This window comes from Coloeus monedula, assembly GCF_965178545.1.
Source record: "Coloeus monedula genome assembly, chromosome: 12".
NCBI lineage: Eukaryota > Metazoa > Chordata > Aves > Passeriformes > Corvidae > Coloeus > Coloeus monedula.
Window position 1 is genome coordinate 18,940,815 of NC_138792.1, and position 27,737 is coordinate 18,968,551.

General features: G+C 62.0%; 4 protein-coding genes across 5 annotated transcripts; 2 read left to right on the forward strand and 2 right to left on the reverse strand.

The window, feature by feature from the left end:
- Positions 1–1,839: 1,839 nt before the first annotated feature.
- Positions 1,840–9,882, forward strand: LOC309577278 (phosphatidylinositol 3,4,5-trisphosphate 5-phosphatase 2-like; the record flags this gene model as incomplete). Its single annotated transcript, XM_082289167.1, has 25 exons — positions 1,840–1,976; positions 2,923–2,986; positions 3,553–3,685; positions 3,764–3,881; positions 3,958–4,098; positions 4,245–4,332; positions 4,453–4,539; positions 4,675–4,782; positions 4,871–4,985; positions 5,171–5,277; positions 5,472–5,574; positions 5,971–6,167; positions 6,423–6,540; positions 6,649–6,745; positions 6,914–7,052; positions 7,132–7,231; positions 7,483–7,571; positions 7,797–7,878; positions 7,979–8,068; positions 8,151–8,267; positions 8,351–8,439; positions 8,608–8,695; positions 8,898–9,053; positions 9,169–9,250; positions 9,327–9,882. The coding sequence occupies 25 exons, from the start codon at positions 1,840–1,842 to the stop codon at positions 9,880–9,882; spliced, it is 3,201 nt and encodes a 1,066-aa protein (XP_082145293.1).
- Positions 9,883–14,616: 4,734 nt separating this feature from the next.
- On the forward strand, positions 14,617–15,756 carry P2RY4 (pyrimidinergic receptor P2Y4; the record flags this gene model as incomplete). Its single annotated transcript, XM_082289751.1, has 1 exon — positions 14,617–15,756. The coding sequence occupies exon 1, from the start codon at positions 14,632–14,634 to the stop codon at positions 15,754–15,756; it is 1,125 nt and encodes a 374-aa protein (XP_082145877.1). The 5' UTR covers positions 14,617–14,631.
- LOC309577611 (diacylglycerol O-acyltransferase 2-like) lies at positions 14,828–21,328 on the reverse strand (the record flags this gene model as incomplete). Of its 2 annotated transcripts, XM_082289749.1 has the most annotated exons (9): positions 14,828–14,846; positions 17,619–17,733; positions 17,874–18,076; positions 18,168–18,342; positions 18,900–19,104; positions 19,182–19,252; positions 19,499–19,606; positions 19,681–19,809; positions 21,289–21,328. In XM_082289749.1, the coding sequence occupies 9 exons, from the start codon at positions 21,326–21,328 to the stop codon at positions 14,828–14,830; spliced, it is 1,065 nt and encodes a 354-aa protein (XP_082145875.1). The 2 variants fall into 2 exon arrangements, with proteins under 2 accessions (XP_082145875.1, XP_082145874.1); XM_082289748.1 differs by lacking the exon at positions 14,828–14,846 and having other exon boundaries at positions 17,579–17,733.
- Positions 21,329–22,626: 1,298 nt separating this feature from the next.
- Positions 22,627–27,573, reverse strand: IGBP1 (immunoglobulin binding protein 1). The gene is made up of 6 exons (XM_082289673.1): positions 27,380–27,573; positions 26,558–26,857; positions 25,195–25,390; positions 24,235–24,320; positions 23,489–23,592; positions 22,627–23,151 (listed from the first exon to the last, which is right to left on the reverse strand). Exons 1-6 carry the CDS (start codon positions 27,568–27,570, stop codon positions 23,003–23,005), a joined length of 1,026 nt encoding a protein of 341 aa, XP_082145799.1. The 5' UTR covers positions 27,571–27,573; the 3' UTR covers positions 22,627–23,002.
- Positions 27,574–27,737: the final 164 nt, after the last annotated feature.

Here is a 27,737-nt window from a genome sequence, read left to right on the forward strand (position 1 = left end):
TGGATGGCATTAATCGGGAGACAGGCTACTCCGCACCTGCCAGGAATTACTGCCGTGCTGTTAAGCAACGGGAGCGAGCAGCACTGGTGGGACTGGGGCTCCAGCAGGATGGGGGTCTCCAGCCCCACACAAAGCTGCCACCTCTGTGTATCCCCACGGCAGGTGCTGGGCAGAGTTGCACCTGCTGCTGTGTGACCAGAACCACCAGCCCAAAACCAAGCGGGTGGCCCAACTTCTCACAGGCCTGGCCACAGGTTCCTCTCGAGGCTGGGAACCCAGGAGGAAGCCTCGCAGGGGGTTTTGGCACATCTGTGCTGGTGGGCTGGGGCAGGAGGGGGGGGCACCGTCCCTTTGCATTGGCCCAGGGCTGCAGGGATGTGCAGGGGTGCCAAAGGTGGTGGACAGCCAGGAGCGTGGCTTGGCTCCATCCTCATCCTCCTCCAGCAGGACTCTGATTCTCCAGAATCTCTATCCCCCTGGAGCTGCCAGGCACTTGGACAGAAGACAGTGGCTGCTGCTCATCTGTAATTAATTGCTGCTAATCACCCTGGCAGCTCGAGCCACCGCACGCGTGTGGCCCCGCTCCCGCCCGGCCACGAGGAGTAAAAGCTCTGCGGCTGCACCCAGGAGCTGCGGTGCTGTCCGAACCCTGTCCTGCTGGGAAAAGTCTCCCTGCTTCCCGACCCCTACCCAGAAGCCCCTGACCCCCAGTTCCCTCCCACCTGCAGGCAGGGCACACACAGGTGGGGTGACATGAGTACCACTGTGGGTGCCCGGTGCCCGCAGCAGCTGCGTCTTTCTCTGCCAAGGGCAGAGCTCGGCCCCAACGCAGGCAGCAGGTCCCCAGGAGTGGGCAGCCCAACCCATGCCCACCGCCCCAAACACATTTCAGGGGCTTTCTGCCATCCTGCACCACTGGCGGTCCCTTGTCCCAGGGTTCTGCTCATCCCTCAGTCCCGAGGAGGGAGAGCAGCGGGAGCCGGTGGAGGCGGAGCGCGCTCCGGGAGCGGCCCCGCTGTCCCCGCCGTGCCGAGCCCGCGGGGCCGCTGCCTTGCCCCGGTAGCGGGGCTGGAGGAGGAGCGAGGAGGCCGCTCCCGGGGCTGGGGAGAGCTCGGCGCACGGAAGGAGGAAGAGCGCGGCCGCCGCGGTGCCGAGCGAGCAGCACCGAGCGGGGGAGCCCGGCCCGCGGGACGGGGACCGGGGGCATCGCGGTGGGCGCTGCGTGACCCCGAGCTGCCGCCCCGATGGGCAGCGTGGCGGGCAGGGGGCCGGCGTGACGCACCGGGGGAAGCCCAGCAGCATCAGCGCTCCGCTGCCGCTCGGCTGAACCCCAAAAGCTCAGCTCGCTGCCCACAGCACCCCACAAGGGCCACGGGAGCCCCGCACGGCGTCTGTGAGGGACGGTGAGTGTGTCGGGTGAGGTCGGACCCCCGGGTGCCACCAGCGTGGCCTGTCCTCGCCGTGCACCACGGCAGGATGGTAGCCCAGGGCCACCTTTCCTGTGACCCCCCACAGGAAGGATCCGCTCGCTGATCTGCCCCCGTGTTCCCTGCAGGCTGGAGCCTCCGTGATGAGGATCATCCAGACCTCCAGCCTCCCCCAGCTGCCCCCCTGGTGCTCCTGCCACGCTGCCTGCCCGCAGGGTTCCCCGTCCCTATGAGCATCACCTCGGTGGCTCCCTGTCACCCGCCGGGACCTGCAGCCAGCACCGCTCTCGGGTACCGGGGGCCCGGTGTCCCCACGCCACCCCCTCCTTTACCCGCCCCAGCAGCCCCCGTGACTGCCAGCAGCCCCTGCTGAGCTGGATGTGGGGCTGGGGCGGGGACACGGCGCAGCAGGATGGCGGCAGCAGGATGGTACCACCGCGACATCAGCCAGGTGGTGGCCGAGGGGCTGCTGGCCAAGGCCGGGCGGGACGGCTCCTTCCTGGTGCGGGACAGCGAGTCGGTGAAGGGGGCATACGCCCTGTGCCTCCTGTGAGTTCCTGCCCTGCTTCTGCGTGTGGCTTCTGTCTCTTGTCCCTTGTCTGCCTCCGTCTGTGCCTCTCCCTGCGCCAGGCACTGCCACGACCTCATGGAAGGGCCATCTGCAGGGATGCCAGTGGGGTGAGCAGGGTGGCAGCTCCCCGGCGCCGGGGTTTTGAGTGATCCCCAGCTCAGGCCAGTGGAGAACCCTGTGTCCTTGGGAGCAGAATGAAGGTTGGGCCCACAGCCCTGCCAAGCACCGTGGCTGCTGAATGGATCACCCCAAATTCAGGGCGCATTGAGCTGTTTGGAGCTGCCTGCTGGCCTGTGAGCATCTCCCATACTGGGGCTTTGGGGCTACAATCCCCAGTATGGGGGCCTCTTGCCATGCCTACACCTGGAACCAGGTGTGCAGCCCCTGAGAACACTGCTGCCTGCACCCTTCCTGCTGCCTGCACCCCTCATGCTCTGCCCCTTCCTGCCTGCTTGTCACACATCTGTGTGGGCAGGTTTGGCAGGATGCACCTCCTTTCCTTCACTGGCCTGGCCCTTTTTGTGGGACAAATTGTAAATACATGGTGCCAAAGGGCACCAGGCATGCGGGGCACTAGCCAGAGTCCAGGTTGGTGGCACAGGGTGGTGGCACAGGCAGGGATGTGCAGTGGTCCCACAGGCAGCATGGCAAGGGCTCTGTCTGGCCAAAAGCCACGGAGCCATGGCACTGTGGGTACCCCAGTGAATGCTGCTGGAGTCACGGCTGTCCCACGCTGTTTGGAAGCAGGGGGACACTGCACATCCTCCCACAGACCCCGAGCTGAGGGTGATGATTTATTTCTGGAAATGCTTGCTCAGTTCCTCTCTCTGCAGAGGGGATGGGGTGTTTGCCTCAGGGCCGGGCCCCCAGCACTGCCACGGTGCCGTGGGCAGCGGGCAGGGGCCCCTCACCTGCTCTTTCCAGGTTCCAGAGGCACGTCTACACCTACCGCATCCTCCCCGATGACGAGGGGCTGCTCTCCGTGCAGGTGGGTGCAGGGGGGGTGCACCCCCGGCCCCGGGCGGTGCCTCGGAGCTGGGCGTGGGCAGGATGCAGCTGCGGAGGGCCCGGGGTGCTCGTCCCCGGTGCGGTGCCAGCAGCCTGTGGTTTGTTTTCTGCACGAGCTACAGGATGCGGGCACTTCGCAGCCACTCCTTCAGCTCGGGGCCGTCGGAGGCTCCCTCCCGACAACACAAAGCATCCTGACACTGTCCCTTCCTGCCACTGACCTCATCACTGCCTGTCCCCACGGGGTCTGTCCTGGCCTCGCTTCCCCTCCTCGAAGTCCCCTCAGGGTTTCTCCTGGTCCCCAGCCCTCTGCAGCTGCCCTTTCTGCCCCCTAAAAGAGCATCCTGGGTGTCCACAGGGAGAATGCCTGTCTGCTGAAGGAGGCTGATGCCCCCATGCTCCTCACCCCACGGGTCCGGTGTCCAGCTGGCACTTCCAGCTCACCACGGGCACATTTTGGGGGACAGACCCCCTGCACACGGCAGGCTGGGGCTGCCCTGGCAGAGGAGGGGATGTGATGGTGCTTCCCCTGCTCTGCCTTCCCAGACCATCCAGGGCATCCAAGCCAAGTGTTTCCGCACCCTCCCCGACCTGATCGGTACCTACCAGCACCCCAACAATGGGCTGGTAACCCCCCTGCTGCACCCCGTGCACCGGGCGAGGCCGGACGAGGACTCGGGTGAGCCGGGGAGGGCCCGGGGGCTGTGCCAGGCTGGGAGAGGGGAGGATGCCGCTGAGCTGGTGACTCTGCCCACAGACGGGGAGGATGCCCGAGGCTGGGGGCACACGGTGCCGTGTCCCGGCGCTCCCCCCTCCAGCCGGACCCACATCCCGCAGCAGCTGCACCAGAGGCTGCAGGAGCAGGTCCACAGCAGGTAACGCACCCCTGCCCGCTCTGGGCGGTGGGATGGGCATGTCCAGGGGCGATCTTTATGTCCACCTCTCTGCCAGCCCGGCCAGTGACTTCATGGGCTTCATGGCCGAGTACCTGACCCACCACGTGCAGCTGGACCTGGAGGCTCTGTGCCACGGGCACCCGCAGCTGCGGCACCTCAGCACCGCACTCGCCACTGCCTGCCGGGCACTGCACAGGTCAGTGGCCTGGGGACAGTGGGCTTGGAGCGGGGACACTCCCCGGGGCCACCCACCTTGTCCCCGGCCCCTTTCGGCGGCTGAGTGTCGCGTCAAGGCACGGAAACGCCCACACCGCCTCTCGCCCGCTCTCTCCTCCTCTGCAGTGAGATCGACTTCACGCTGGCAGGTCTGGAGACCCTGGCCAGGGTGTTCGACCCCCCTGTGTCCCCTCGCAGCCCGGCCAGGGAGCAGGTGAGTGCCCCTACAGACCCCAGGGACCTCCACATCTTGTGTGCAGCCCAGACCCACAGCGAGGAATCCACAGGTCCAGCGCCGCTGTGCTGCTCCAAAAATATCCATCCTCCCCCGCAGGGTTTCCTGAGCAGCGATCCAGACTTGGAGCTGCTCCTCAACAAGATATCCACTGTCAACCAACTCCTCTCTTCGCTGGAGAAGAAGGTGCCTGACCCAAGTCGGAGGCACAGCTACCCCTCCCCTAAATTAACCCCTCTGTCAAACCGAGCTCTGGCAGCAGCACAGCCCAGGGCTCCCCGCTGGCCCAGTGCCCCAGCACAGTGCCCGTCTCTCCGGCAGGTGCTGAAGTCGCTGCAGGAGACAGTGACAAGGCACAACCTGGCACTGCCCAGCGTGGCCGTGGCCCCCCCACCAGCTGCCAGGCCCCTGGCCGTGCAGAACTTCGAGGTGAGGCTGGCAGCATGGTGGGACCCCAAAGTCACTGCTGGGCAGGGCAGGTGTGGGCACAACTCCGGAGCCGTGCCCCTGTGTGCAGGTGAAGGTGGGGAAGTCCCAGCGTGCGGCCCTGACGGTGGACGTGGAGTTGGGGACAGTGACCGTCACCAAGCGGGGCAGCGGCTCCCCCGAGGAGGTGATCCCACAGGATAAAAGTAAGGGGCTGCTGCATCCCTGCTGGCTGCCAGCAGGATTTTTGGGGCTGTAGGGTTCCCTGCACAGGCCTGACGCCACAGGGATGGGCCACATGCCCCGTCACACCCCAAACCCCCATCTCACACTGCCCCGTGGTGGGAGGTGGGGGCCACCATCACCCCCCTGACCCCCTGACCCCCTTCAGTCCTGCAGCTGATCAAGTACCAAAGTGTGCAGAGCAAGGTGAGGCTGATGTGTGCCCGTGACAACCAGAAGAGCCTGAGCAGGGATTTCATCTTCCCCAGCGCACGGGTGAGCAGCACTGGCCATGCCCACGGCATGTCCTGGGGGAATATGAGGCCCTTGGGAATATGGGACACAGCAACTCAGTGGTCTCAGGGCTGAGACCACCCCTGCAAGCCAGTTCCTATGCCTGGGGGTGATGTCCACCTGATCCTGGGGTGCTGTGCCTCCTGTCTCCCTAAGACACCCTCACCACCCCACAGAAGCGAGAGGCCTTTTGCCAGCTGCTGCAGCTGATGAAGATCCAGCACTCCAACCTGGATGAGCCTGAGCTCATCTCAGTGTATGTTGGGACATGGAACATGGGTAAGGAGCCAGGAGAAGGTGGCCTTGTCCTGAGAGGCTGCTGTGGCTCCTTGTGAGCCTGGGTGAGTTTTGGGAGGTGTCTCAGGAAACCTCAGGTCTGAGCTGCTCAGTGGGAGGAGGAGGCTGGGGAAGATGCCAACCTGGCTGCTTTGGGCTTTGTCCGTCCTGTTGTGATCCGCTCACTTGGAGAGTGCTGGGGATACAGAGGAGCTGGGCTATCATGAGAGTTTTGGGCTGTAAATCCCAGCAGCAGTCTGGAATGCACACGGCTGATCCATGGGGCCGGCATGATGCTTCCCACCCCCGGCAGCTCCTGGAGACAGGCAGGGCCTGTGCCGGAGAGGAGCTCGGGAGCCTGGCACATCCCCTCTGTGTGACCCGTGTCCCTGCCCGCAGGCAGCACACCCCCACCCCGCTCCCTGGCCTCCTGGCTGACCTCGAGGGGCTTGGGGCACACGCAGGATGAGACCACGGCCTGCATCCCCCACGACATCTATGTCATCGGCACCCAGGAGAACTCCCTGGGCGACCGCGAGTGGGTCGAGTTCCTCTGCGCCTCCCTCAAGACCCTCATGGCCATCGACTACCGAGTGGTAACGGCGGGCACAGCCTGGGCCCCGGCAGGCCCGGGGAGCTGGGCACCAGCAGCCACTGCCCCATGGCTCCTACCCCAGCCCTCAGGTCCTCCCCCACCCCAAATCACCCCAAATCTGTGCCCCACGGACTCCACGAGTGCCATCCCCAGGAGTCAGGGATGGGTTGCTGACCTACCTGCATGTCCAGCCCCATCCCCCGTGGCCGTGGGGCAGGATGGGGGCCAGGCAGGCTCACCCCCTGCCCCACCACAGGTGGCCCTGCAGTGCCTGTGGAGCATCAAGATCGTGGTGCTGGTGAAGCCAGAGCACCTGCGGCGCATCAGCCACGTCCACACCTCCAGCGTGAAAACCGGGATTGCCAACACACTGGGTAGGGATGGGATGGGGCAGGGAGAGGACCCCGAGGGAGGGGACAGCCTGAGGGCCAGGACAGGACCTCTGGGCCCCCCCAGAGCTCAGTGGTGGCACATCCCTGCAGGGAACAAGGGAGCTGTGGGTGTCTCCTTCCTTTTCAACGGGACCTCCTTCGGCTTCGTCAACTGCCACCTGGCCTCTGGCAGCGAGAAGACCCACAGGTGATGCAGGGACGGGGAGGATGGGGCTGCCCCGGGGCAGGTGGGTGTCTCAGGGTGCTGGAGGTGCCTTGAGGAGCTGTGGGGCTGTCCCTGTCCCCAGCTGGCAGGGCCAGAATGAGGGTGAGGTGTCCCCGGGTGGCTCACACGGTGCTGCCGTCCCTCCTGCAGGCGTAACCAGAACTACAGTGACATCCTGCACTCCCTGGCCCTGGGGGACAAACGTCTGGGGGGCTTCGACCTCACCCTGCGCTTCACCCACCTCTTCTGGTTTGGGGACCTCAACTACCGCCTGGACATGGACGTGCAGGTGGGACCCCAGAGGCGCCAGGGCGGGGCCAGCGGGGGGAAAGGAGCCCCGGGGGTCACCATCCCTTCCCCTGGCACAGGACATCCTCACCCACATTGTCAAGAAGGATTTCCAAGCCCTCCTGGCTGTCGACCAGCTTAACCTGGAGCGGGAGAAGAACAAGGTGTTCCTGCGGTTCAGTGAGTGTGGGGACAAGGGCACTGCTCCTCCCACTGGGACAACGGCACCAGGTCCCCACAGCCCTCCCCAGCTCTCGGGGGTTGCCTCTCCTGGCACAGCCCTGCACGAGGTGCCCAGAGCCTGGGAGACTTTGGTGTGCACCAGGCCAGGGGTGCCAGCCATCGGTGTGAGCCTCCTGTGGGGACCATGATACCCCGTGGGGACAGGCAGGGACCATGGTCCCCGTGCCACCTGCGTGTCATGATTACAGGTGAGGGTGACATCTCCTTCCCTCCCACGTACCGGTACGAGCGGGGCACCCGGGACACCTATGTGTGGCAGAAGTCCAAGCCCACAGGGGTGAGTTCCAAAGGCCTCCCACCAAGCAGGACATCTCTGGGGACAGGGACAGCAGGGTGCTGAGGGGGCTGTCTGGTGATGCTCAGTCCCCACATCTCCATCAGCCTGTTCCCTCCCAAAACAAGGTCTGGACAGGAGGGAACTCACTTTTTGGGGTGCTGGGATGCTGGGCTGGGGGAGCCAGACCCGAGAGGCCACTGAACCAGCTGCTTTCCCCATTTCCAGGTGCGGATCAATGTCCCCTCGTGGTGTGACCGCATCCTGTGGAAGTCACACCCGGAGACCCACGTGGTCTGCAACTCCTACGGTGAGTGAGACCCCGGGGACAGAGCAGCCAGGGGTAGCTAGTGCTACCCAGGGCCCCGGGGCTTGGGGACTGTCTCCCAGCTGCCCCTCCCACCATCCAGGCTGCACCGATGACATCGTGACCAGTGACCACTCACCTGTCTTTGCCACCTTTGAGGTGGGAGTGACGTCGCAGTTTGTGCCCAAGGAGGGTAAGGGCTGGGGTCTATCACCCCCTGGGCCAAGTCTGGGGTGAGCCCCGGCACGCTCTGACCTGCCAGGACCTGCCTGCAGCTCCCGGCTCCAGCCCCGAGGCGCTGGCCTGCATCGAGTGGGAGAGCATCGAGGTGATCCTGAAAACCACGAGCCGCAGCAAGTGCTACATCGAGTTCCACTCCTACTGCCTGGAGGGTGAGGGGGTGCCTGAGGTGCAGGGGGTGGCTGGGAGGGTGAGCTGGCCTGGCTGGAGCTGTGTCCTCCTCTGTCCCCCACAGAGGTGCAGCGGAGCGGGGAGAACACCTTCCAGAACTGTGACATCCCCGGATTCCTCAAGCTGGGCTGGTCCTCCAAGCATCTGCCTGTGGTGCGCAGCCCTGGAGCATCCTTATCCCTCCTCTTCCCCATCCCTCTCACTGGCTCTGTACCCTGAGCCCCCAGGGGCGCTGGAGCTGTCACCACACCCCAGAGCAGAGCCACCCTATGCCCCCTACCCTGCAGCAGCCTCCCCAGAGCACCCCCTCTCTGTGCACAGCTGAACCCCATCCTGCCCGACCTGGAGTACCTGGGGGACCAGCACCTGCTCCTCAGCATCAAGGGCGTGGAGAGCTGCGAGTCCTACGGTACGTGGGGATGGTGACACTGGGGCCACCATGGTGGCACAGTGGTGCCAAGCACAGCCCCCCAGGTTACAGCCGGCTGAGTGTGAAGTTGGCAGCTGGAGCTTGGCAGGAGGGACCGTGGCACCTACCCCGCTCCGGGTGCTGCTGCACACGGGGGGCTCCCGTGCTCCCCGAGCCCCGGGCGCTGACGCTGTGCCCGCAGGCGAGTGCTGCCTCGCCGTGAGGTCAGCGATCGGCACCACGGCCCAGCAGTTCGAGACGTTCCTGTTCCACCGGGGCGAGGAGACGGGCTCCGTGCGCGGCTGGATGCGGGTCCGGGTCCCCCGGGGCCGCTGCGGCACCCGCGAGAGGCTCTACGGTAACGGCGGCCGCACGCAGCCCCCTCCCGGTGCCCTGGGCTCGGGGACACCCTGGGCCACGTTGTCCTCTGGCCCCCGGCCGTGGGGTGAGGCCAGACCGCCCTGTCTTTGCAGAGTGGATCAGCTTTGAGGAGGAGGATGCTGAGCCGGCGGCAGAGGCCCCGGTGTGCCCCAAGCCACGCCCGCAGCGCCTCAGGTACCCCAGGTGGGCTCAGCCCTGCCGGAGCCCCACAGGGGGGATGCTGAGCCCTTTTCCTCCCCGTGCTTCGCAGGAGCCGCCCCCGCAGCCTCCCGGAGCCGGCCACCGGCTACACCAACCCCGCCTACTTCATCTTCGAGGGGGTCCCCAACGCGTGGCTCCCGGCCCCCGGAGCAGCCCCCAAGAAGCAGGCGGAGGGCTCGGCCGGGGGCCAGCAGAGCCGGAGCCCCACTGGACCGCGGGTCCCGTTGCCCTCAGAGGAGGAACCGTGGGGTGGCCGGCCCCGCTGTGGGCCACCGAGCCCATCCCGTGGGCACCCACTCAGCCCCCCCAGAGTGGGCCACCACAAGAGACCCAAGTCGGCCGTCCTGACAAGGGACACGGCGGGGCTGGGCGACTGCTCGCTGTATGTGGCCACTCACCTGAGCCAGCTGGACCAGGTGTCACCGCACTGCAGGGGGGACAGACACGAGGTCCCACTGCGCCAGACCCACCCCGCCCTGGAGCCGCCGCCGCGGCCCTGCCGGGAAGCGCCGAAGCCCCTGGGGAAGCGGGGAGGGCTGGGTGCTTCGGAGCTGGAGGCTCAGGCTCCTCCTCCCGCCGACCTGCAGCCTGCCAGGATGCAGTGACAGCTGTGCCAGCCCTGAGCACCCTCGTGCCCTCGGCAGCTGCTCCCTCCTGCTCAGCCCTGCTCAGACGGTGTTCCCGGAGGACTTTCCCTTCAGCACAATTCCCGAGGCTGCTGCGCTGGTTCCTTACAGGATTCCCTTTGCTATCACTGTCCAGAATAAAGCGTCAGGGACTTGGGTGCGTGTTTGCACACCTGGTTCTGCGCAAGGGCAAGGAGGGAAAGTGCCGAGGCACGTGAGGGAGCACCGGCTCCCGGTGTCCTGGGTGGTCCAAGGAATTGCCCCCCACCTCCTCCTGTTCCATGGGAACCCTGCACACGGACGCCTCGAGGTTGCCCTTGCCCGTCGCAAAGCTCTCGGTTGTCACCGCCCTTGTCCCCCCCGCTCTGCTCTGCCCGGCACAGGGAGCGGGGTGCTCCCCAAAAACACGGGGACACCCCGACCCGGCAGTGTCCCGGCTGTGAGATACCCGAGGTGGCCCCGATTCTGGGAACACGATGCCCGGGCTGGCCTCAAGGTGGCAGTGGCCACCTTGTCCTCAGGATTGCCCCGCAGGGCTGGGGGCCAGCGGGACAGCGCCGCGGGCTGAGGGACCCAGCGGGGCAGGGGGGCTGCCCTGGGGCGGCCGAGGGGCCACGGGACCCAGGGATGGGGGGCTATGACCCTCGTGGCTGAGGGACCCATGAGTGAGGGGCCGTAGTCCCCATGGGCTGAGGGACACAACCCATGGGTGAGGGACTATGGACCTCGTGGTTGAGTGACCACGGCCCCGTGGGTGGAGAGGAATGTGGTAGCCACGGGCGGGAGAACACGGTGCCCGAGGATGAGGGGCTATGCCCTCGTGGTTGAGGGGCCGTGGTCCTCCTGGGGAAAGGGCTGTGACCCCACGGGAGAGGCCACCATGCTCCATGTCCAGGGGCTGCAGGTGGCCCAAAGCCTGCGAGGGCAACAGAGGGATGGGAGCGCAGTGGGGCTGAGCCCTGCGGCAGCTCCTGCCTCCGCCTCCGCCCGCCTCCAGCCCTGCCTTCCCTGGGCACTTTGCTCCCGGCCGCGGGAAGCAGGCACACTCGGCACGGCAGGGCACGGCCAGGGCCGCCCGCAGCCCCCGCCATGGCCCCGTCCCGCGTGGGGAACAGGCTGTCCCCGTGGGGGCCCCACTCCTGAGAGCCGCCCAGGTCTGCAGGTGAGCCGGGACAGCCCCTGTTTGGTGACAGCCGGGACAGCCCTGCCATGGTCACGCAGTCCCAGCTGGGCTCCGGGGACGAGGGACAGAGGTGGGATCTGCAGGGCTGGATGGGTGCGGGGTGGGGTCAGCCAGTTCTCACCAGCCCTCCGCCACCCTCAAATCCCTCTGTACAGCCTCCTCTCTAACACGCCGCCTCCTTCCTCTGTCACCGAGGGCCTTCATCCTCCCCGGTGTGGCCCCCTCCTCTCCTTCATCCTCCTCTCCATCCCCCAAATCTCTGTTTCTTCATGGGCTGAAGCTGCCCTGGTGCTGCCATGGCTCAGCCTGACACCATGGGCTCCTGCCCATTCCCAGGGGGACAGGGACAGCCCAGCAAGGGTGGAAGGGACCCCTCAACCCCACCCTGCCCAGGGTCACCTCGGGGCAGGGGATGGGGTGGACAGCGAGGGAAATGCCCGACCCTACTGGTGTCCCCGGGGAGGTGTCCCGACAGAGCGTGCCTTGGCTGCTCTTCCAGGCGAAGGGAAGGATTGGAATTAGGTCACATCCCCTTGTGCCGGGGCTTTGGCTGCATCAACCACGTGGTGATTAGGGACAAGGGTCCTTTTGCAGGATGTTTTGCATAATTTCCCCTTGTTTTGCAATTTCCAAGGGCTTAGTCGAGGAGAAAAGCCCTGTTTTTCCCATGCTCCAGCAGCAGCCAGTCCCAGGCTCACCCATCCCTTGGCAGCTGCTCCAAAATCCACTCTCAACTCCCCTCTCCGATCTCCTGCCTGCTGCTCTATGATCCCCAACACCACGATTCCCATCCTGTCCTACCAGCAGGGCTTTGGCTCTGGGACAGAGTCTGCTCTGGTGTTGTTCCACTCATTCATTTTATTGGAGCCTTTCCAACATCTCCATGAATCTCCAGGGCTGGGGGAACCCTTGGATGTCACCAGGACTGGTGCTGCCGGTGGGGCCAAAGGACCGTTCTGGCTGGGCATGTCTGCAGGACCAGGAACTGGGGAAAAGCTGCCATTCCTGTGGCAAGGGCATCACGTGCCCTCAACGTGTGCCCCATGGCTGGCCCCTGCCCCTTCCCACTGGCCCATGGCTACTGCTGTGTTTTCCAGGACCCCTGGCTGCTTCCTGGGGAACACCAGGGGCCAGTCCATAGGCACCATGGGGGGATGTGTCTGTCATGGGCAAGGGATTCCCCAGCATTCCTTGTGGATCCACAAAACGGGCAGAACAGGAGCACCACCTCTTCCTGCAGCACCTTCCATCTCCCTGCTCCAAGTCCTCTTCCTGCAGGACATTCCATCTCTCCAGCTCCACGTCCTTCTCCTGCAGTGCCTTCCATCTCCTGCTCCAACTCTTGGCTCACACCTCGATCCCTCCTCAAAAACCCACGGCCAAGGATAGTTTTGCTTGGAATGTCTGCAAGGAATAGGAATGGGGCTGGTGGTGATGTGTCCTCAGGCTGGACTGATGTGAATCAGTAATTTCAATCACTGATTTTGGTTGTGACTAAGATGAGGAAGCAAGAAACCTGTTGAGATATAACTTGCCAAATGTCATCTTCTTCTGCATTTCTGTTTTTTCGGGGGTTATCCTCAAAGGACTGTGCTTGGGAATGGTTAAATCCCACTGCTGACTGCGCTCAGGCTGTATCAGCTGCCAGAAGCTGGGTGCCTGTGCTCTCCTCTGAGCAGTCCAACACTCCATAGCTGCTCAGGATTTTTCCCTATGCATTTCTCACACTCGATAGTTAATTTTTATTTACTGTCTTCTCCATATCTTACTTGTTTGGTGACCTGTGTCAGGGATACTGATTTTGGATACTGAACCTGCAGCAGCTCCACTCCGGTCAGGCTCAGGGCGTTGTGCTCCCTTGCACTCAGAGGTTGGAAGAGGAAATTGATTCTCCTGGTCCCTCATGTCCTCAGCAGCTTGGGGACATGTGGCTGCTGGGCCAGGACCACCACTGGCACCTCGCTTGCAATCTCAGGTTTTCCTACCGCTTGTTTTCCCTCCTGGCTCTGGGAAAACAAACCAAGTTGTTCCCCACTGTTAATATTTGATCAGGACCTGCCTGTTGCTCTCTGAACTCATCCCTGTGATAACGGCGGGAGCTGTGGTGGGCCAGCAGCCGCAGGGTGTTGGATGTGGGCCTGGAGCTCAGCCCGCAACTCAAACAGAGCCCCGGGAGCGCCGCTGGAGGGGCCCGGCCCCGCTGTCCCATCTGCCTGCTGAGTCATTTATGAGTACCTCTGTCAACCCCGGGTGTCTCTGCAGGCAGGGCGTGGCAGGGATGATCCCACAGATACACCCTGTGGGATGTTCCTGCTGGGAGAAGCCTGCTCATCCTCACGGCAAAGGGAAAGAGGAGGGGGATGATGAGGGAGCCAAGGGATGAAGGAGCCTGAGAGGACATGTCCTTCCACCTTGTAGCACCAGCTCCAGCCAATGTGCATCCCTGAGCCCCGAGTCCTCCTCTGTCCTGGTGCCTGTCACCTCCTGGGTGAGCTCTGAACAAAGGGAGCTAGAAGATGCTGCAGCATTCTCTCCATCAAATATGGTTTTGGCTACACCCTCATCTCCACCAGCAGCACAGCAGCTCCTGCTCTCCGGTTACTCATGCAAGCATCCATCCTCGGTTGGAGGAATCGTTTCACCAGGAATGGTGTAGGGTGTGGTCAAGGCACAGGCAGCCCTCACCAGTCCTTTGCTGGACACCATGGTGGTGGCAGAACCTCCCTTTTCCCTCGAGAGTTCTGAACTTTGACAGCTTGTCCTCATGCCGACTTCCCAGGAGTTCCCAGATCCCAGCCTTTGATCCTAATGCTTGCAGGAGGGAATGTCCTGCCGGCCTTCTGAACTTGCTCTGCCATGAGCTGCGACGTGGCTCCAGCAGCTCCTCTCCACAGGGCTCAGTTCATCCCTTCCCTATGGACAGCACCCGGCGGCCCCTCGCTGTCCAGGGACACTCTCCCAAAGGCTCCTTTAACAGCCCCTGCAGGACTTCTCTGGGTCACAGCATTCCCCCGGACAAGCCTTTCTTCTCCTCCCGCCTTTCTTCTCCCAAGGAGCCCTTCGGGAGCAGCGGCATTGTCAGGATGGTGCCAATTAGGCTGCGGCAGCTTCCAAGAGGCTGCGCTGGCCCCGGCCGGGGGCTGCTGGTGCTCGTCAAGGTCTCATTGTTCGGCAGCCGTGGGGCTGTGCCCGGCGGGGCCGGCGTGGTGCTCTGTCCCCGGCGCGGAGCTGCGTCCCCGGCCCGCTCCCGGCTCCGCGTGGCGCAGCCGCCCCTGCGCCGGCTCAAAGAGGTGATTAACGGGTGATTAATGGGTGTCAGTGCAGGGGCTGCGGAGGGGAGGCTTTGCCGAGAGCCCCCCCGGCTCCCAGCGAGGCCCGAACACGCGAGTTGAGAAAAACCAGAGAACCATCAAAGTGGCCGGAGCTCCTGGAGGGGGAGAAAATCTGGCAGCTTTGGCTCCCTTCCATGCTTCGTGCCTGACAATGGTCAGGATCAGTGACTAGTGTGCTTTTATGAACTGCTCCCTAGGTCTGGCTGGCAGAACATGGCTGCTCCAGTGAGGACGTTCCCAGTTGCCCTGTGGACACCGACGCCGGCTCCCTGGCTGGGAGGGAACACCACGGCGGAGCCTGAGGCAAAGTGTGTCTTCAACGAGGAGTTCAAGTTCATCCTGCTGCCCGTCTCCTACAGCTTCGTCTTCGTGGTGGGGCTGCCCCTCAACTCCTGGGCCCTGTGGATGTTCATCTCCAGGATGAGGCCCTGGAACGCCACCACCACCTACATGGTCAACCTGGCCCTCTCGGACACGCTCTACGTCCTATCCCTGCCCACCCTGGTCTATTATTACGCCGACCGCAACAATTGGCCTTTTGGGACGGGGCTTTGTAAGATCGTGCGATTCCTCTTCTACGCCAACCTCTACAGCAGCATCCTCTTCCTCACCTGCATCAGCGTGCACCGCTACATGGGCATCTGCCACCCCATCCGCTCCCTCAAATGGGTGAAGACCAAGCAGGCCCGCATCATCTGTGTGGCTGCCTGGCTTGTGGTCACCATTTGCCTCATCCCCAACCTCATCTTTGTCACCACCAGCTCCAAGGGCAACATCACCCTGTGCCACGACACCACCAAGCCCGAGGAGTTCGACCACTATGTGCACTACAGCTCCTCCGTCATGGCCCTGCTCTTTGGGGTGCCCTTCCTGATCATCGTCCTGTGCTACTGCCTGATGGCCAAGCGGCTCTGCAAGTCCAACTTCTCCAGCCCCGGCCTCCGGATGCCCTCCTACAAGAGGCGCTCCATCAAGATGATCATCGTGGTGCTCGTCGTCTTCGCCATCTGCTTCGTCCCCTTCCACATCACCCGCACCCTCTACTACACCTCCCGCTACTTCCAGGCCGACTGCCGGACCCTCAACATCATCAACTTCACCTACAAGGTCACGCGGCCCCTGGCCAGCATCAACAGCTGCCTCGACCCCATTCTGTACTTCATGGCCGGGGACAAGTACCGGGGGTGGCTGCGCCGCGGGGCTGCCCAGCGCCTCCGGCCCGTGCCCACCCTGGGCGTGGCCTTGGTGTCACCCTTCACAGACAACATCACGGATGGCAGCCACATCTCCAGTGGCACCCGAGGGACCGGGACCGCACGCAGCGGAGACGGGTGCTGAGGGGATCCTGTAACCTCAGCCCTGGGCTCCAGGAGTTGCAGCCCCTCAGGGCCCCGTGTGGGCACCCCCAGGGCCCCAGACCTGAGCTGCCCCTGCCCAGCCCCTCAGGGCTGAGGGCTGGAGGCCGTGGGCTGGTCCCAGCCCTGCCCCAGGATCCTGTGGGAGGAGGGTGCTGGTGCTGGGCAGGGCAGGAGAGCCACTGGGCACTCATGGGAATGGGAAGAACACTGAGGAGGCTCTTTTGGGGCAGCAGGCTGGTGTTCCATTCCAGGACACTCCTGGGGACACAAGGGGCTGACTAGTCACTAAAGAGAAGGGACACTGGTGCCTCGCTGTGCAGACACAGCTCTTCCAGATGACTCAGTGGTGACACGCAGGGACCAGACTGAACCTGGGGACAGAGCCCATGCTGGGCAGGTTGTCAGAGATGTCCCTGTCACACTGCTGGCCTTGGCAGAGGGGGAGGGACATGGCCTGGAGCACTTGCTGCCCATGACCCCAAATAAAGGCCCTTCCCCTCTCTACACTCAGGCCTGGTTCTCCCTTCAGCACAAGGAAGAGGGACAAGACACTCACCCTCACCCCAGAGAAAATCCACTGGGGCAGGCCCAGAGGGATGAGCCGGAGCTCCTGTGGTTACAGGAAGGTTCTTGGGAATTTCCCTTTATGGGTGTTTGCTCCTCAAATGTTTACCCAGGCCTTTTGTTTGACCAAGTGCCTGCGCAGAGAGGCGCTCTGAGATTGGTATCAGTGCTGTTGACTCTCCCACGCCAGCCTGGCAGGGATGGGACAGGGACAGAGCTGTCCCCACATGGGGAGCCCCAGGAGGGGCTGTCCCCATCACACTCTGCGAGTCCTGCCAGCCTGTGCCTAAGAAAGGGGCACCCAGAGTGTCACTGGGGTGTCACACCCCAGCCACTGCACCAGTCACACACAGCCACATCCCACAAGAGCTGTCCAGGGCAAGGAGAGGGCCCCAGGGATGGCACATCCCAGCCCCACATCCCTGTCCCACCCAGAGAGCCCCTCACTCACCGCTGAGCAGAGAGAGCAGGAGACCTCCCTCCTGAGCCCAGTTCAACCAGTAAGAGCTGCCCCTCACCTCCCATTATATCCAACGTGGCCCAGGTGCACCTGGGAGCTGCTTGGCTGCACCTGAGCGGTGCAAGGGCCCTGCCAAACACTGCCCCAGCTGGAGATAGGACTGCTAGGGAGGGGACACGCTGAGTGACAAGGGCACCCACATGGACAGTGCAGGTGTACGACCACAGCGCTGCCAATCCCAACCTCTGGAACACACACAGGCAGTAGTTGGGATGTTGGAAATCTGTATTGGGTATGGAGATGGCAGGAAAGGCTCATCTAGGGCCACGTGGTCCTGGCTCAAGCCACATCCACAGGTCCCCAAGCCCAGGAGTGTCCCCCTTCCACCCCAGGGTGGGCTGTCCCCCCAGGCTGGTCCCACTCATCATCAGGATGCCACCCCAAAGACCCCACATCAATCCCTGCTCCCATGAGAGCCCCTCCCTCAGCCTGTGGTGACCTGGTTATTCCAGGGGGACTGTGCCCATTGCTGGCCCCAGCCCCACACCAGCCCCTTGCAGGGGACAGCTGTGTCACCCACAGCCCCTCCAAACCCCTTGCAGCAGGGAGCCTTTCCCAATCTCCCCCTCGCTTCCCCTCTCCTCCCACCTCCTGCTCAGGTCGGAGGAGCAGAGGGCCAGAGTGGGGACTGTACCCCGCATGTCCCCCATGCCAGGCTGGCTGAAATTCCCCCTGCAAGAGCCCTCGTGAGCCAGGACGGGGCCGGCGCTGGTGGCACTCAGAGGATGTGCAGCTCGTCTGACTCGGACAGCCCATACTTGGTCTTGTTCTCCTTGAAGAGCTTGAGCAGGGCATGGATGTAGAGCTCGTGGTACCGGTCCACCAGCTCCCGGCTCGGGTTCTCCACCTTGGGCACGGCCACCGGCTCCCCCACTGCTGGCAGGAGACGGGTCAGGATGGTGGCAACACACCCGGGTTGTTGGGGACACAACCCAGGAGATGCCTTCCAGCACCACCCACTGTGGGGTGTCCCCTTACCCCCCACCCTGGGGACCCCCAGCCCCGCTGCTCACCCACTGTGGTGATGGGTCTGGAGAAGGGCAGGAAGCCGTGGGACCGGCTGGAGGTGAGGCCACGGCCGTAGAACAGGCAGGGAGCGAAGCCCATCATCTTCTGGAAGCGCCGCTGGATGCTCCTCATCCAGCTGCCCTCCTCAAAGACCACCTGGCGGAAGAGGTCGTTCTCCCCAAAGGAGAAGGAGGGGACGAGGAAGGCCCTGAGGAGGGGACACGGTGGGTGGTGACGGGGTGCTGGGGACTCCCGGGATCCGCGGGGGTGGCGGTGCCGGTGACCCAGCCGTGACCCACCCGTGCCGCAGGGCCATGCGGACGAAACCCTTGCGATTCTTGAGGATGAGCGTGGTGACGCCGGGCCGGCAGGACAGCGACTCGGCCGCGCCGCCGATGACGATGGCCACGGCGTTACCGGTGCCTTTCTGGGACAGCAGGTACCCGATGGCACGGCGGGTCACCGGGCACAGCCCTGCGGCGGGACGGAGCACTGGGGCTGTGGCACCGCAGTGCCCGGGCACCCGACAGGGACCGCCGAGGGTCCCCCCGAGCGATGGGAGCTGGTGGGAGCAGCGCAAGGACCGTGCAAGGGCTCCTCCTGCTGCGGGCAGGGAGCGGGCAGGGGAGCGCAGGGGGCGGGCGGAGCGGTGAGGGCAGGGTGGGCACAGCGGCGAGGGAGGGCACAGGCGGGGTGGAGGGAGAGGGCAGGGTTTAGGAGGGGTGCAGACAGGGTGTAGGCAAGGTGCAGGCAGGGTGCGAGGTGAAGGTGTCGCTCAGGCACGGTGCAGGCAGAGCACCATCCCTGCCCTGCCTGCTCCCGGGAGCACCATCCCTGCCCTGCCTGCTCCCGGGAGCACCATCCCTGCCCTGCCTGCTCCCAGGAGCACCATCCCTCCCGTATTTCCCTCAGAGGGATCAGCCCCCCGCACCCCCTTGCCCATGGGCACTGCGGGCAGAGCTGGGCAAGAGAGGGGCGGGCAGGGGCTCGAGGCAGCCCCACCCGAGCTGGGCAGGGCAGGCACCGCTCACCCCCACTCATCAGGTACTCCCGAAACACGGGCAGGCGGAAGTTCCCGGCCAGCGTAGTGAGGAAGGAGCGGATGCCCGGGAACAGCTCCTCGAAGCCCGTGGAGCCCGTGATGAAGTTGCAGAAGGCGCCGACGCAGAGGATGCCGTGGGGGTGCGAGCCGATGATGTAGTTGTGGCTGGGGGACAGGTCGTGTGTCTTCACCAGCTGCGGCGACAAAAAGGGTCACGGGGACGTGACGGTGGCACCGCCTTTTGGGTGGTCCCATCCCGTCCCGGCCGTACCTTCACCGGGAAATAATCCCGAAAGTGCTTCCACACGGTCCATCGCCGCAGGCACGGCAGCCTCCTGCCACCTGCGAAGCCGGGAGGGGCCACAGGAGATGACGGCCAGCCCAGCCCAGCCCAGCGGGCAGCAGGATCCCAGGGAAACGCTCCCCGCGGGCCGCTGCATCCCGCTTCCCACCGTGGTGCTGATGATGGGGGAGCGAGGGGAAGGAGCAGGGCGGTGCTCCCCGTTTTCTGGGAGAAACCCGGAGAAAGGGGGACCCCACCCCCATCATGCTGCAAAGCTGGAGGAAGGGGGGACACGGACACTCCACCTTTCTCCGGCGTGTCCCAGTCGAAGATGATCCACGCCAGGTAGAGCACGGGGACGAGCCAGAGGCTGGTGAACAGCAGGTAGATGAGGAGCAGGAGGCTGACGGTCCCTGCGGGAGCCGGGCAGGGGGTGAGCGGGTGTGTGGCCCCCCTGGGACCCCCCCGCAGCCCCCCACTCACTCACCCAGCAGAAGGAAGCTGAGCACCCACTGCAGCACGGCCAGGAGCTGGAGCGCAGAGCGGACGTCGCGCTGCGAGGGCCAGGGCACGGCCAGCAGCGTCCTCAGGGCAGTCTGGATGCTGGCCCGGCTGCCTGCGGAGAGGGGGACACGGCCGCCGCCCAAAACAGCACGGCTCGCACACGGGCGGGGCCACCGGGCTGCCGGCCAGCACCCAGGGGCGCCGGGGGGGAGGTGGGATGGGAAGGATGAGCAGCTAGGTGAGGAGGGATGGGATGTGGGGGGTGGAATGGAAGATGCTCATCCCCAGGGAGCTCTGGACCATTCCAGGAGGTGGCCCTGGGCAATAAAGGCTGTCCCCAGAGCAGGGGACACCTGGGCACCCCCAAACCCAACAGCTCCGTGCACCAGCGGGGCCGAGAGCAGCGGCACATCCCGCTCAATGCCCAGTTCCCCAAGGACAGGACCATTCCCGTGCCGTTCTTGGTGTGTTCAGGGTCCCAGGAGATTTGGGGATTTCTCAGATGGTGCAGCAGGGAGGCACCACCCCCAGCAAGTGCCAAGGCCAGCAGCAAGGCCGAGCCAGGGTGGCCGGGGGTGGCCATCCCACTGTGTCCCCACAGGGACACGCTGCTGGCAGCGCAGCCACTCCGCTCCCCCTGCCACCCCTTCCCTCCAGCCGACCTTGGTGAACCATTAACCTCCCTGGGCTGGGAGCCAGGATCCAAACTCCAGGTACGGCCCTGTCCCTGCTCCCTGAAACGGGCCCGAGGCACCGGCCCTGCCAGCACAGCGCACCTGGCCAAAGGTCCCCCACGCCGAGACCACCCCAGTGTCACAAGAACCTTGTTTTCTTGGGAAAGCAACCCCAAATCCGCATGTTGGCCAGAGAGGTGATCAGGGGGACATGGCAGCAGCCCTGTTCCTGTGGCTCCCCAAGCCAGGGACCCCCGGATCAGAGGAGAACCACCAGCCACTGAATGAGGAAGCTGGTGGAGTTTCAGTTCTTCCCAGCTCAATCCAAACCAGGAATGGGACAAGTGAAATAAATTAAACACTGGAGCCATCTCCGGCCCATGGGGGATTTTTCCAGTGAGGAATTTTTGTTCCTTTCTCCCATGCAGCATGCTGGGCTCTGAAAGATCCCTTCCACTCACCCCACATCCCCCAAATCCCAGCCACCTGCAGAATCCAGTCCCTTCTTTTTCCCAGGGAAGACACAGAGTTCTTCCAGGCAAACTTGTGCCCACCAAACAGTTGCTTTTTAACATCCTTCTCTCAGCTCCTATTCCAAAAGCTACATGGAAGTCCAGAGCACAGACACAGAACACCCCAGGGCTCTGCTGCCGGCCCCATCCACGGCAACAGGAGCCTCTGCAAACCCAACACTTGGAATTTGCAGGAGCATCTTGTGTGAAACGTTCCCAAATGTCATCCGAAATTTCATCCCTGTGGAGCAACTGTGAGTTTTCCTGTGGAGTTATCCCCAAATCGCTCCCAACACCCCCTTTCTCCTCAGCACTCCCAAGCAAGCTGACAGCAGTGACCACCACCAGCTCCCCGCATTGCTGGAGAATCAGGAACCATCCCAACCCGCTATGGGAATCTCTTACCGCTGAGATTCTGGGAGCAGGCTGCGATGATGGTTTTCATGGTGGCAGGAGCGCCGTGGTGCCGTGGCTGGAAAGGTGAGTTGGGCAATCAGAGGGTGCCGGGTTGTGTGTCCAGAGGCTTTAACCAGGTGACCAGAGGAACACCGGCCCTGCTGAGGGGAGGGGACCTGCTCCAGCTGGGATTAGCAGCACGGAGAGGAGCTGGAAGGGTCACACCGAGGGTGAGGCGCTGCTGCCGTGCTGGGTGGTTGCCGCTCCTTGGAAAATCCCGGCTGCCGGTGCTGGCAGGGGTTGAATTCCTCTGGGAACGGTACTGCTGCATTCCCCTGGGAATGGTACCGTCCACGCTGGGGTATGTCACAAACACTGCCGTGTGACAGCCCCAGAGCCACCCAAAAATATCATCCCGAAGCTGCACAGCCACCAGACCATTCCCGCTGCTCCCAGCCCCAGGATGGGCACTCTGCCTCCAGCCCAGGATTGAGGGGAAAATGATGAGAAAGGGAAATAGGAGCAGCAAAGAGTCAGCACTGAGGTGGGGCTTCAGGCCAACAGCCCAAGGAATGGTGAGAATCCACAGGGAGTAAGTCCCTGAAGCTGCTTCTCAAGATCCAGCTCTCCAGAGGTGCTCCCAGGAATTGCTGGCTAGCATCAGTGCAGGAAAGGGATAAACACACCCACAGGGCTGTGGTGGGAAAGTAAGAAACGTTTCCTGGGAGATTTGGAACCCACAAACCCCTCTTGTGAATTGTAGACACTCAGTACCTGGGACTAAAGGACCGTATTCCCTGCAGGCTTCCTGGGCGAGGATCAATTCCGAGGACAGGGATTGCAGCTCTCCTGCAGCCCAGCTGTGCCCAAATCCTGCTAATTGGAAGGAAAACCCCCAAACTGTCACAGAATCCCAGTGTCCCAGGGTAAGGAGGCGCCGTGCAGGTGACACTGCTCCAGGTGACACAAAGCACCAGCCAAGTTTCGTTTTCCATCCCAGTATTTTTACCAGGTTTGGAACAAGTCCGTCCACAGCTACCAGCCCATACTGGGCACTTCCAGAGCTTCCAGCTGTGATTCCTCACCGCCCTGCACACACCTGTCTTGTGCCAGCACCCAGTGACAGATGCATCCTGTACTCCCCCAGTCAGGAATGGTGCCAGAGGGATCCAGAGAGTTTTTCCCCCTTCAGGGGTTGTTCTAGAGGGTTTCAAAGCACATTGACTACTTTGTCTTGGAATATGGCACCATTTGTCCCAGTTCTGTCCCTTGTGGGCTCCATGAGAGAGTCCAGGGTTCACCCTCTGGAAAAGCTCGGGATGAAGAGCAAGGGAATTTCACAACAAGAACGAGGCAGCACAAAGAGAGTTTATTTTGCTTAAAATAGAGAGGAAAAAAAAAATAAATACATCCACCCACAATACAAAGAGCAGTTTCCAAATCCATGGAGCTCCCCTTGGAGGCTGCCTCCACCTGGGAGGGCAGAGGGAGCCTGACCCTTTTGGAGCTGCCCCTCAGAGCTCTGGGGCACCCCCCCAGCATGACCAGTGCCCCCAGTCTGACATGGAATGCGAACCAAAGCAAGGGGTCACATGTCCTCCTGCCATCCTGTCCCCTGCCCATCCAGGCAATTCCTGGATGCTCCACCTATGTACACTGTATTCCCTCCTCCCTCTCCAGGTTGCTCTCCCAGGATCTCCAGGCCCTGCTGGCAGCCAGAGCATCAGCCCATGTTGTGCCTGTTGCCGTAGCCCCGGGGGTGTGTGTCCTTCCAGTCGTCCCAGTCCCGAGCTTTCCGAAGAGCTTCTTCATCATCCTCCTCCTCCTGTGTCTCCTGCTGCTGCTTCTGCAGCTCCTCATCACTTGCACCTGCTGGAGTGGAGGGACAGGGAGGAGATTCAGGTTCCTCAAAGCCCTGCTGGAAGCTGGGCTTGCCAGGCAGCAGGAGTGGGAATCATGGAATGGGCTGGGTCACAGGGGATCTTAAAGCCCATCCAGTGCCACCAGGGACACCTTCCACTATCCCACGTTGTTCCAAGCCCCATCCACCCTGGTCTTGGACAGGCCAAGCACAGTCTAACCCAGTTGTTTTCCTAATAAAGCTTAAATTCTTCCACAGACAGGGGTGTTCCATACCCTGCACACATCCCTGTTTGCCCACCCCCTCAAGAGGCTTCCCAAATCCCCTGTTCCCATCTCTGTTCCATACCTGGAACCCTCTGAGGGGTGGACACAACTCCCTGCCTCTGGCGCTGCTCGTACCAGTCATTCACAGTCATGGAGGGCACCGCGGGATAGCCAGCTCCAAACACCCTGCAGTGGGACAGAACCAGGCAAAACCAGGCAATGGAATCCCCTGGAATGAGCAGGAGCACAGGCACAGGGCTATTCCACGATCCAATCTGTGCTAAGGATATAAGGATGGCACAAGGAGGGCTTGAGGAAGGCTTTGGAGTGACCCAACTGTGGCCTTCCCATGCCTGAGGTAAAGCCAGAGAGGGCCTGGAGTGGTACGACACAGGAATAGCTTCCCACTGACAGGGGGCAGGGTTAGGTGGGATTTTGGGAAGGAATTCTCCCCTCTGAGGGTGGGGAGGCCCTGGCACAGGGTGCCCAGAGAAGCTGTGGCTGCCCCTGGATCCCTGGAAGTGTCCAAGGCCAGGCTGGATGGGGCTTGGAGCTCCTGGAATAGGGGAAGGTGTCCCCAGGACACCCCTGGGAACTGAAGCAGATACATGGAAAGCTCAGGATAAATCATGTCCCAGCCATGACAGGAAACCTGGTTTCTATCCCATTCTGTGCTTCAGGTGCTGAAATTCCTGCATGGATTTCAGGGTGCCACAAACAGAAATGCAGACATGAAGGTACCACCTGGATTTCTGCACTTGATGGAATATTTCAGACTCGACATGAGAGTCCTGCCTCAAAGTGTGGTTGGATAATCCCAATCCATACCTGGCCTGAGCAGCATCCCGGGTGAGGATGAAGGGTTTCAATGGAGGTCTGGCTGGCCGGGAAGGGCCGCGGAAACCTGCTGGAGCCTGGGATGCAAACAACAGTCACCAAGGAATTGTGGGGATGAGAATTCCCCCTCTGCTTCCCACTCCCAAGTCATTAAAGCTCTGGTAGAGGAGAAACACCTCAGCTCTCAGAGCAACACCCCAGGATGGACAATCCAGGCCTGAATTCGGTTTAACTCAGGAATTCCAACTGTGCCTGTAAAGGAATCACTTCCTGTGTCTCTGTGCCACCTGCTGGGGTCAGAGCAGAGCTGCCAGGGCTGAGCTCAGAGCAGAGCACGAAATGTTGTTCATTGCTCCAGTGGAGCATTCCGAGCTCGTCATTCCACGGCATCTCCAGGACACCTCGGAGGAGCTGAGTCCCGCAGTGCCAAAAATGACCCCCCCAAGCAGCCCTGCCAGGGGGCTGTGCCAGCACATCAGGAGCCACTGTTCCCAGCAGACATCCCAGGTCACAGAAATCCTGGACACAACGTTCTGCACAGGGATTGCAGTTCTGTGGGAATGTCATTCCAAAAGGGCTGTAACACCCGGACACGCTGCAGACCAGGAGTGGAGGCTTGACAGAAACCACAAGGGTCTTATTTTAATTCCCCAGTTCAACTGGTCTTCAGAATTAGGGATCTGCAGAACCCAGGAAAAGCCTTTGCACAGCCCAGTTCAGCTCCGATATTCCAAGCTCCAGCATTCCAGAAGGCCAGGACTGTGAGAAACATGTGGCAGCAGAACCCAACCCAAAACTCTGAATTCTGAATGAAGGAAACCCCACCAGCTCATGTTGTGATCGAGCCCAATTCCAGCTGGGAAGTCGCTCCAACTCTGCCACTGAATTCCTCTGGGATTCATCCCATCATGCCCATCCCGCAGCACCCAGATTCCAGGAGAGCTCCCTCACCTGCCTGGCTGCATCCCTGCTCCTCAGGATCACCAGCTCCTGCTCGATGCTCTCAGTCTCCTCCAGGCTGGTGCCGATCCATTTCTGGATCTGCAGGATGTAAAACTTCCGGATCTGATCCTCATCCGCCGTGCCGCTCTCCACGGAGCTGCTCATGGAGGCCAATTTGTTCTCCAGCTCCTTCTTCTGTTTGTATCTGGCTCAAACACAGCAAAATCAGATCATGGAATCATTTTTCTCTGGCCCAGCCCAGCCTTGGAGTCTTTACCACCCTTTCTAAGAGGTTCAACAAAATTTCATGGGAGGTTGTGATGGTTCCTGTTGGAATTTCAGCCTCTCCCGTCTCTTAAAAGCAGCTGTAAAATAACATTAAATTCAGAGGGGCCTCGATGGTTTTATTCTTCTCCCAAACATTGAGGAATCCTTGGAAACTGAAACCTTCCTGGTAAAATTAGGCAAGACTGGAAACATCAGTCTCCTGGAGAAAGCAGGACTGAGAAAAATCAATAGAATGGCTGGTTTGAATTGATTCCATGTCACACAAAGAGAATAAAACACTTTTCCAACTTCTGTCTCAGGTGGTTTTGTGTGTGCAGGTGGTTTTTTTAATATAATTTTGGCTTTTTGACCTATTCAGGAATTAGTTATTAAAGGGGAGAACTCCCTATATAACAAACTTCTAAGCTAAATTTATTTTTACTTTTTCAGGAATTAGTTAGTAAAGGGGAAACTACTCCTGTAGAACACTTCCAAACTAAATCCTTGTGTCCTCCTGCCCTCAGTTATTGTCACCTGGAGAATGAACAATAAGAGCCAAGAACCTCTGGGAGATGAGAGGACAAGGAGCATAAAAGAGTAATTCTAAACAAGAAACCATTCCCAATTAGAATATAAATCGTGTTTTGCTATGTTTTTCTATCCAATTTAAGCAGGTCCAGCCCAGTTTGGACCTCCCAGTGTTGCCACTATGAGCAATTCAGTGGCCAAAATCCCAACCAAAGCACCAAAGGCACCAACCACCTCTTTTTCAAGCTCTAATGAACCCACTGGTAGGAAATTACCGGTTTGGAAGTCTTTATGCTGCCAGCAGTGATTAAATAACTAATGGTAAAATTAATTATTAAAGATTAAAGAGCTAATTATAGGTTTTTGAGCAGGTTTTCCTCAGAGACCAGAAACTGGAGACTCTGTCCCTCTCCAGCCCTACCTATTAAACAATGAGCTGCATCTCTTAAAATAAGCACTTGATGATCAAATTATTCCAATGCCCAGGGAAGCTCTTCCCTGTCCAACCCTGCACTGCCTCAGGCTCCCGCTCCTCCCAGACCCATTCCCAAAGCCCTTCCCACTGCACAGAACCCACCTTTCAATTTTGGCTGTCCTACTCATGGCCATGGCCACCAGGTTGGGCTGGGCAGGGTCCCGGGGGGCCGAGGGGCTCCCGGCTCCCTCCTCGCTGGAGGTGCCGGGGGCCAGCTGGAAAGATCCCAGCCCGTAGTTCCTGCAGAGCCTGAGGAAGCGCAGGAAGTGCTCCCGGGCAGTCTCCAGGTGCTCCCTTCTCCTGCTCAGGTCCACCTGCTTCAGCGTCAGGGCTCCCAGGAGCGCCGGCAGCAGCATAAATTTCAGGTCGGCCGAGGCGATTTCCTCCAGCTCCTCGTTCTCGCTGCGAGAGAGAGACCAGGGAGTCCAGGAAAAGGAATGGAGATGGGAAATAGGTTGGAGTCATCCTGTGAGGGGCGGCTGAGGGAGCTGGGGGAGCAAAGGGGGCTCAGGGGGGACCTTGTGGCTCTGCACAAGTCCCTGACAGGAGGGGGCAGCCGGGGGGATCGGGCTCTGCTCCCAGGGAACAGGGACAGGGGGAGAGGGAACGGCCTCAAGCTGCACCACAGGAGGGTCATGTTGTACAGCAGGAGGAATTTTTGCATGGAAAGGGCAGTCAGGCCTTGGCAGGGGCTGCCCAGGGAGGTTTGGAGTGCCCATCCCTGGGGGCGTCCAAGGAAGGTCTGGAGGTGGCACTCGGTGCTCTGGGCTGGTGAGAAGGTGGGGATCGGCCACAGGTTGGACTCGATGGTTTTGGAGATCTTTTCCAACCTCAGTGATTCTGGGATTCTGTCCCGCTCCCGCCCTACCTCTGCCCTGGCCGGGGACCCTCCCTGTCCCCCTCAGACGCGTCCCCTGCGCTCACCTGAACAGCTCCAGCTGCGCCACCATGGCCGCCGCCCGCTGCAGCGCGTCCAGCCCCTGTCGCACCTTCTCCTGCACGGCCGGGGCTCCCGAGGAGGGCTCGGTGCTGGCCTCCAGCTCGTCCCAGAGCCGCTGTCCCAGCGCCAGCAGCTCCGCCAGCCGGGGGCCGCCCGCGCCCGCCTCCGCCATCATGGGCCGGGAACGGCGCCGCCGCCACTTCCGGCGCGATCCGGAGCGACCGTACCAGCCCCGGCCGCCATCTTGGGGAGGTCACTGCCATAACAACCACATGAGGCGCCATCTTGGGGAGGTCAGTGCTAGAACAACGAGGGGCGCCCTCTTGGGGAGGGCACAGACAC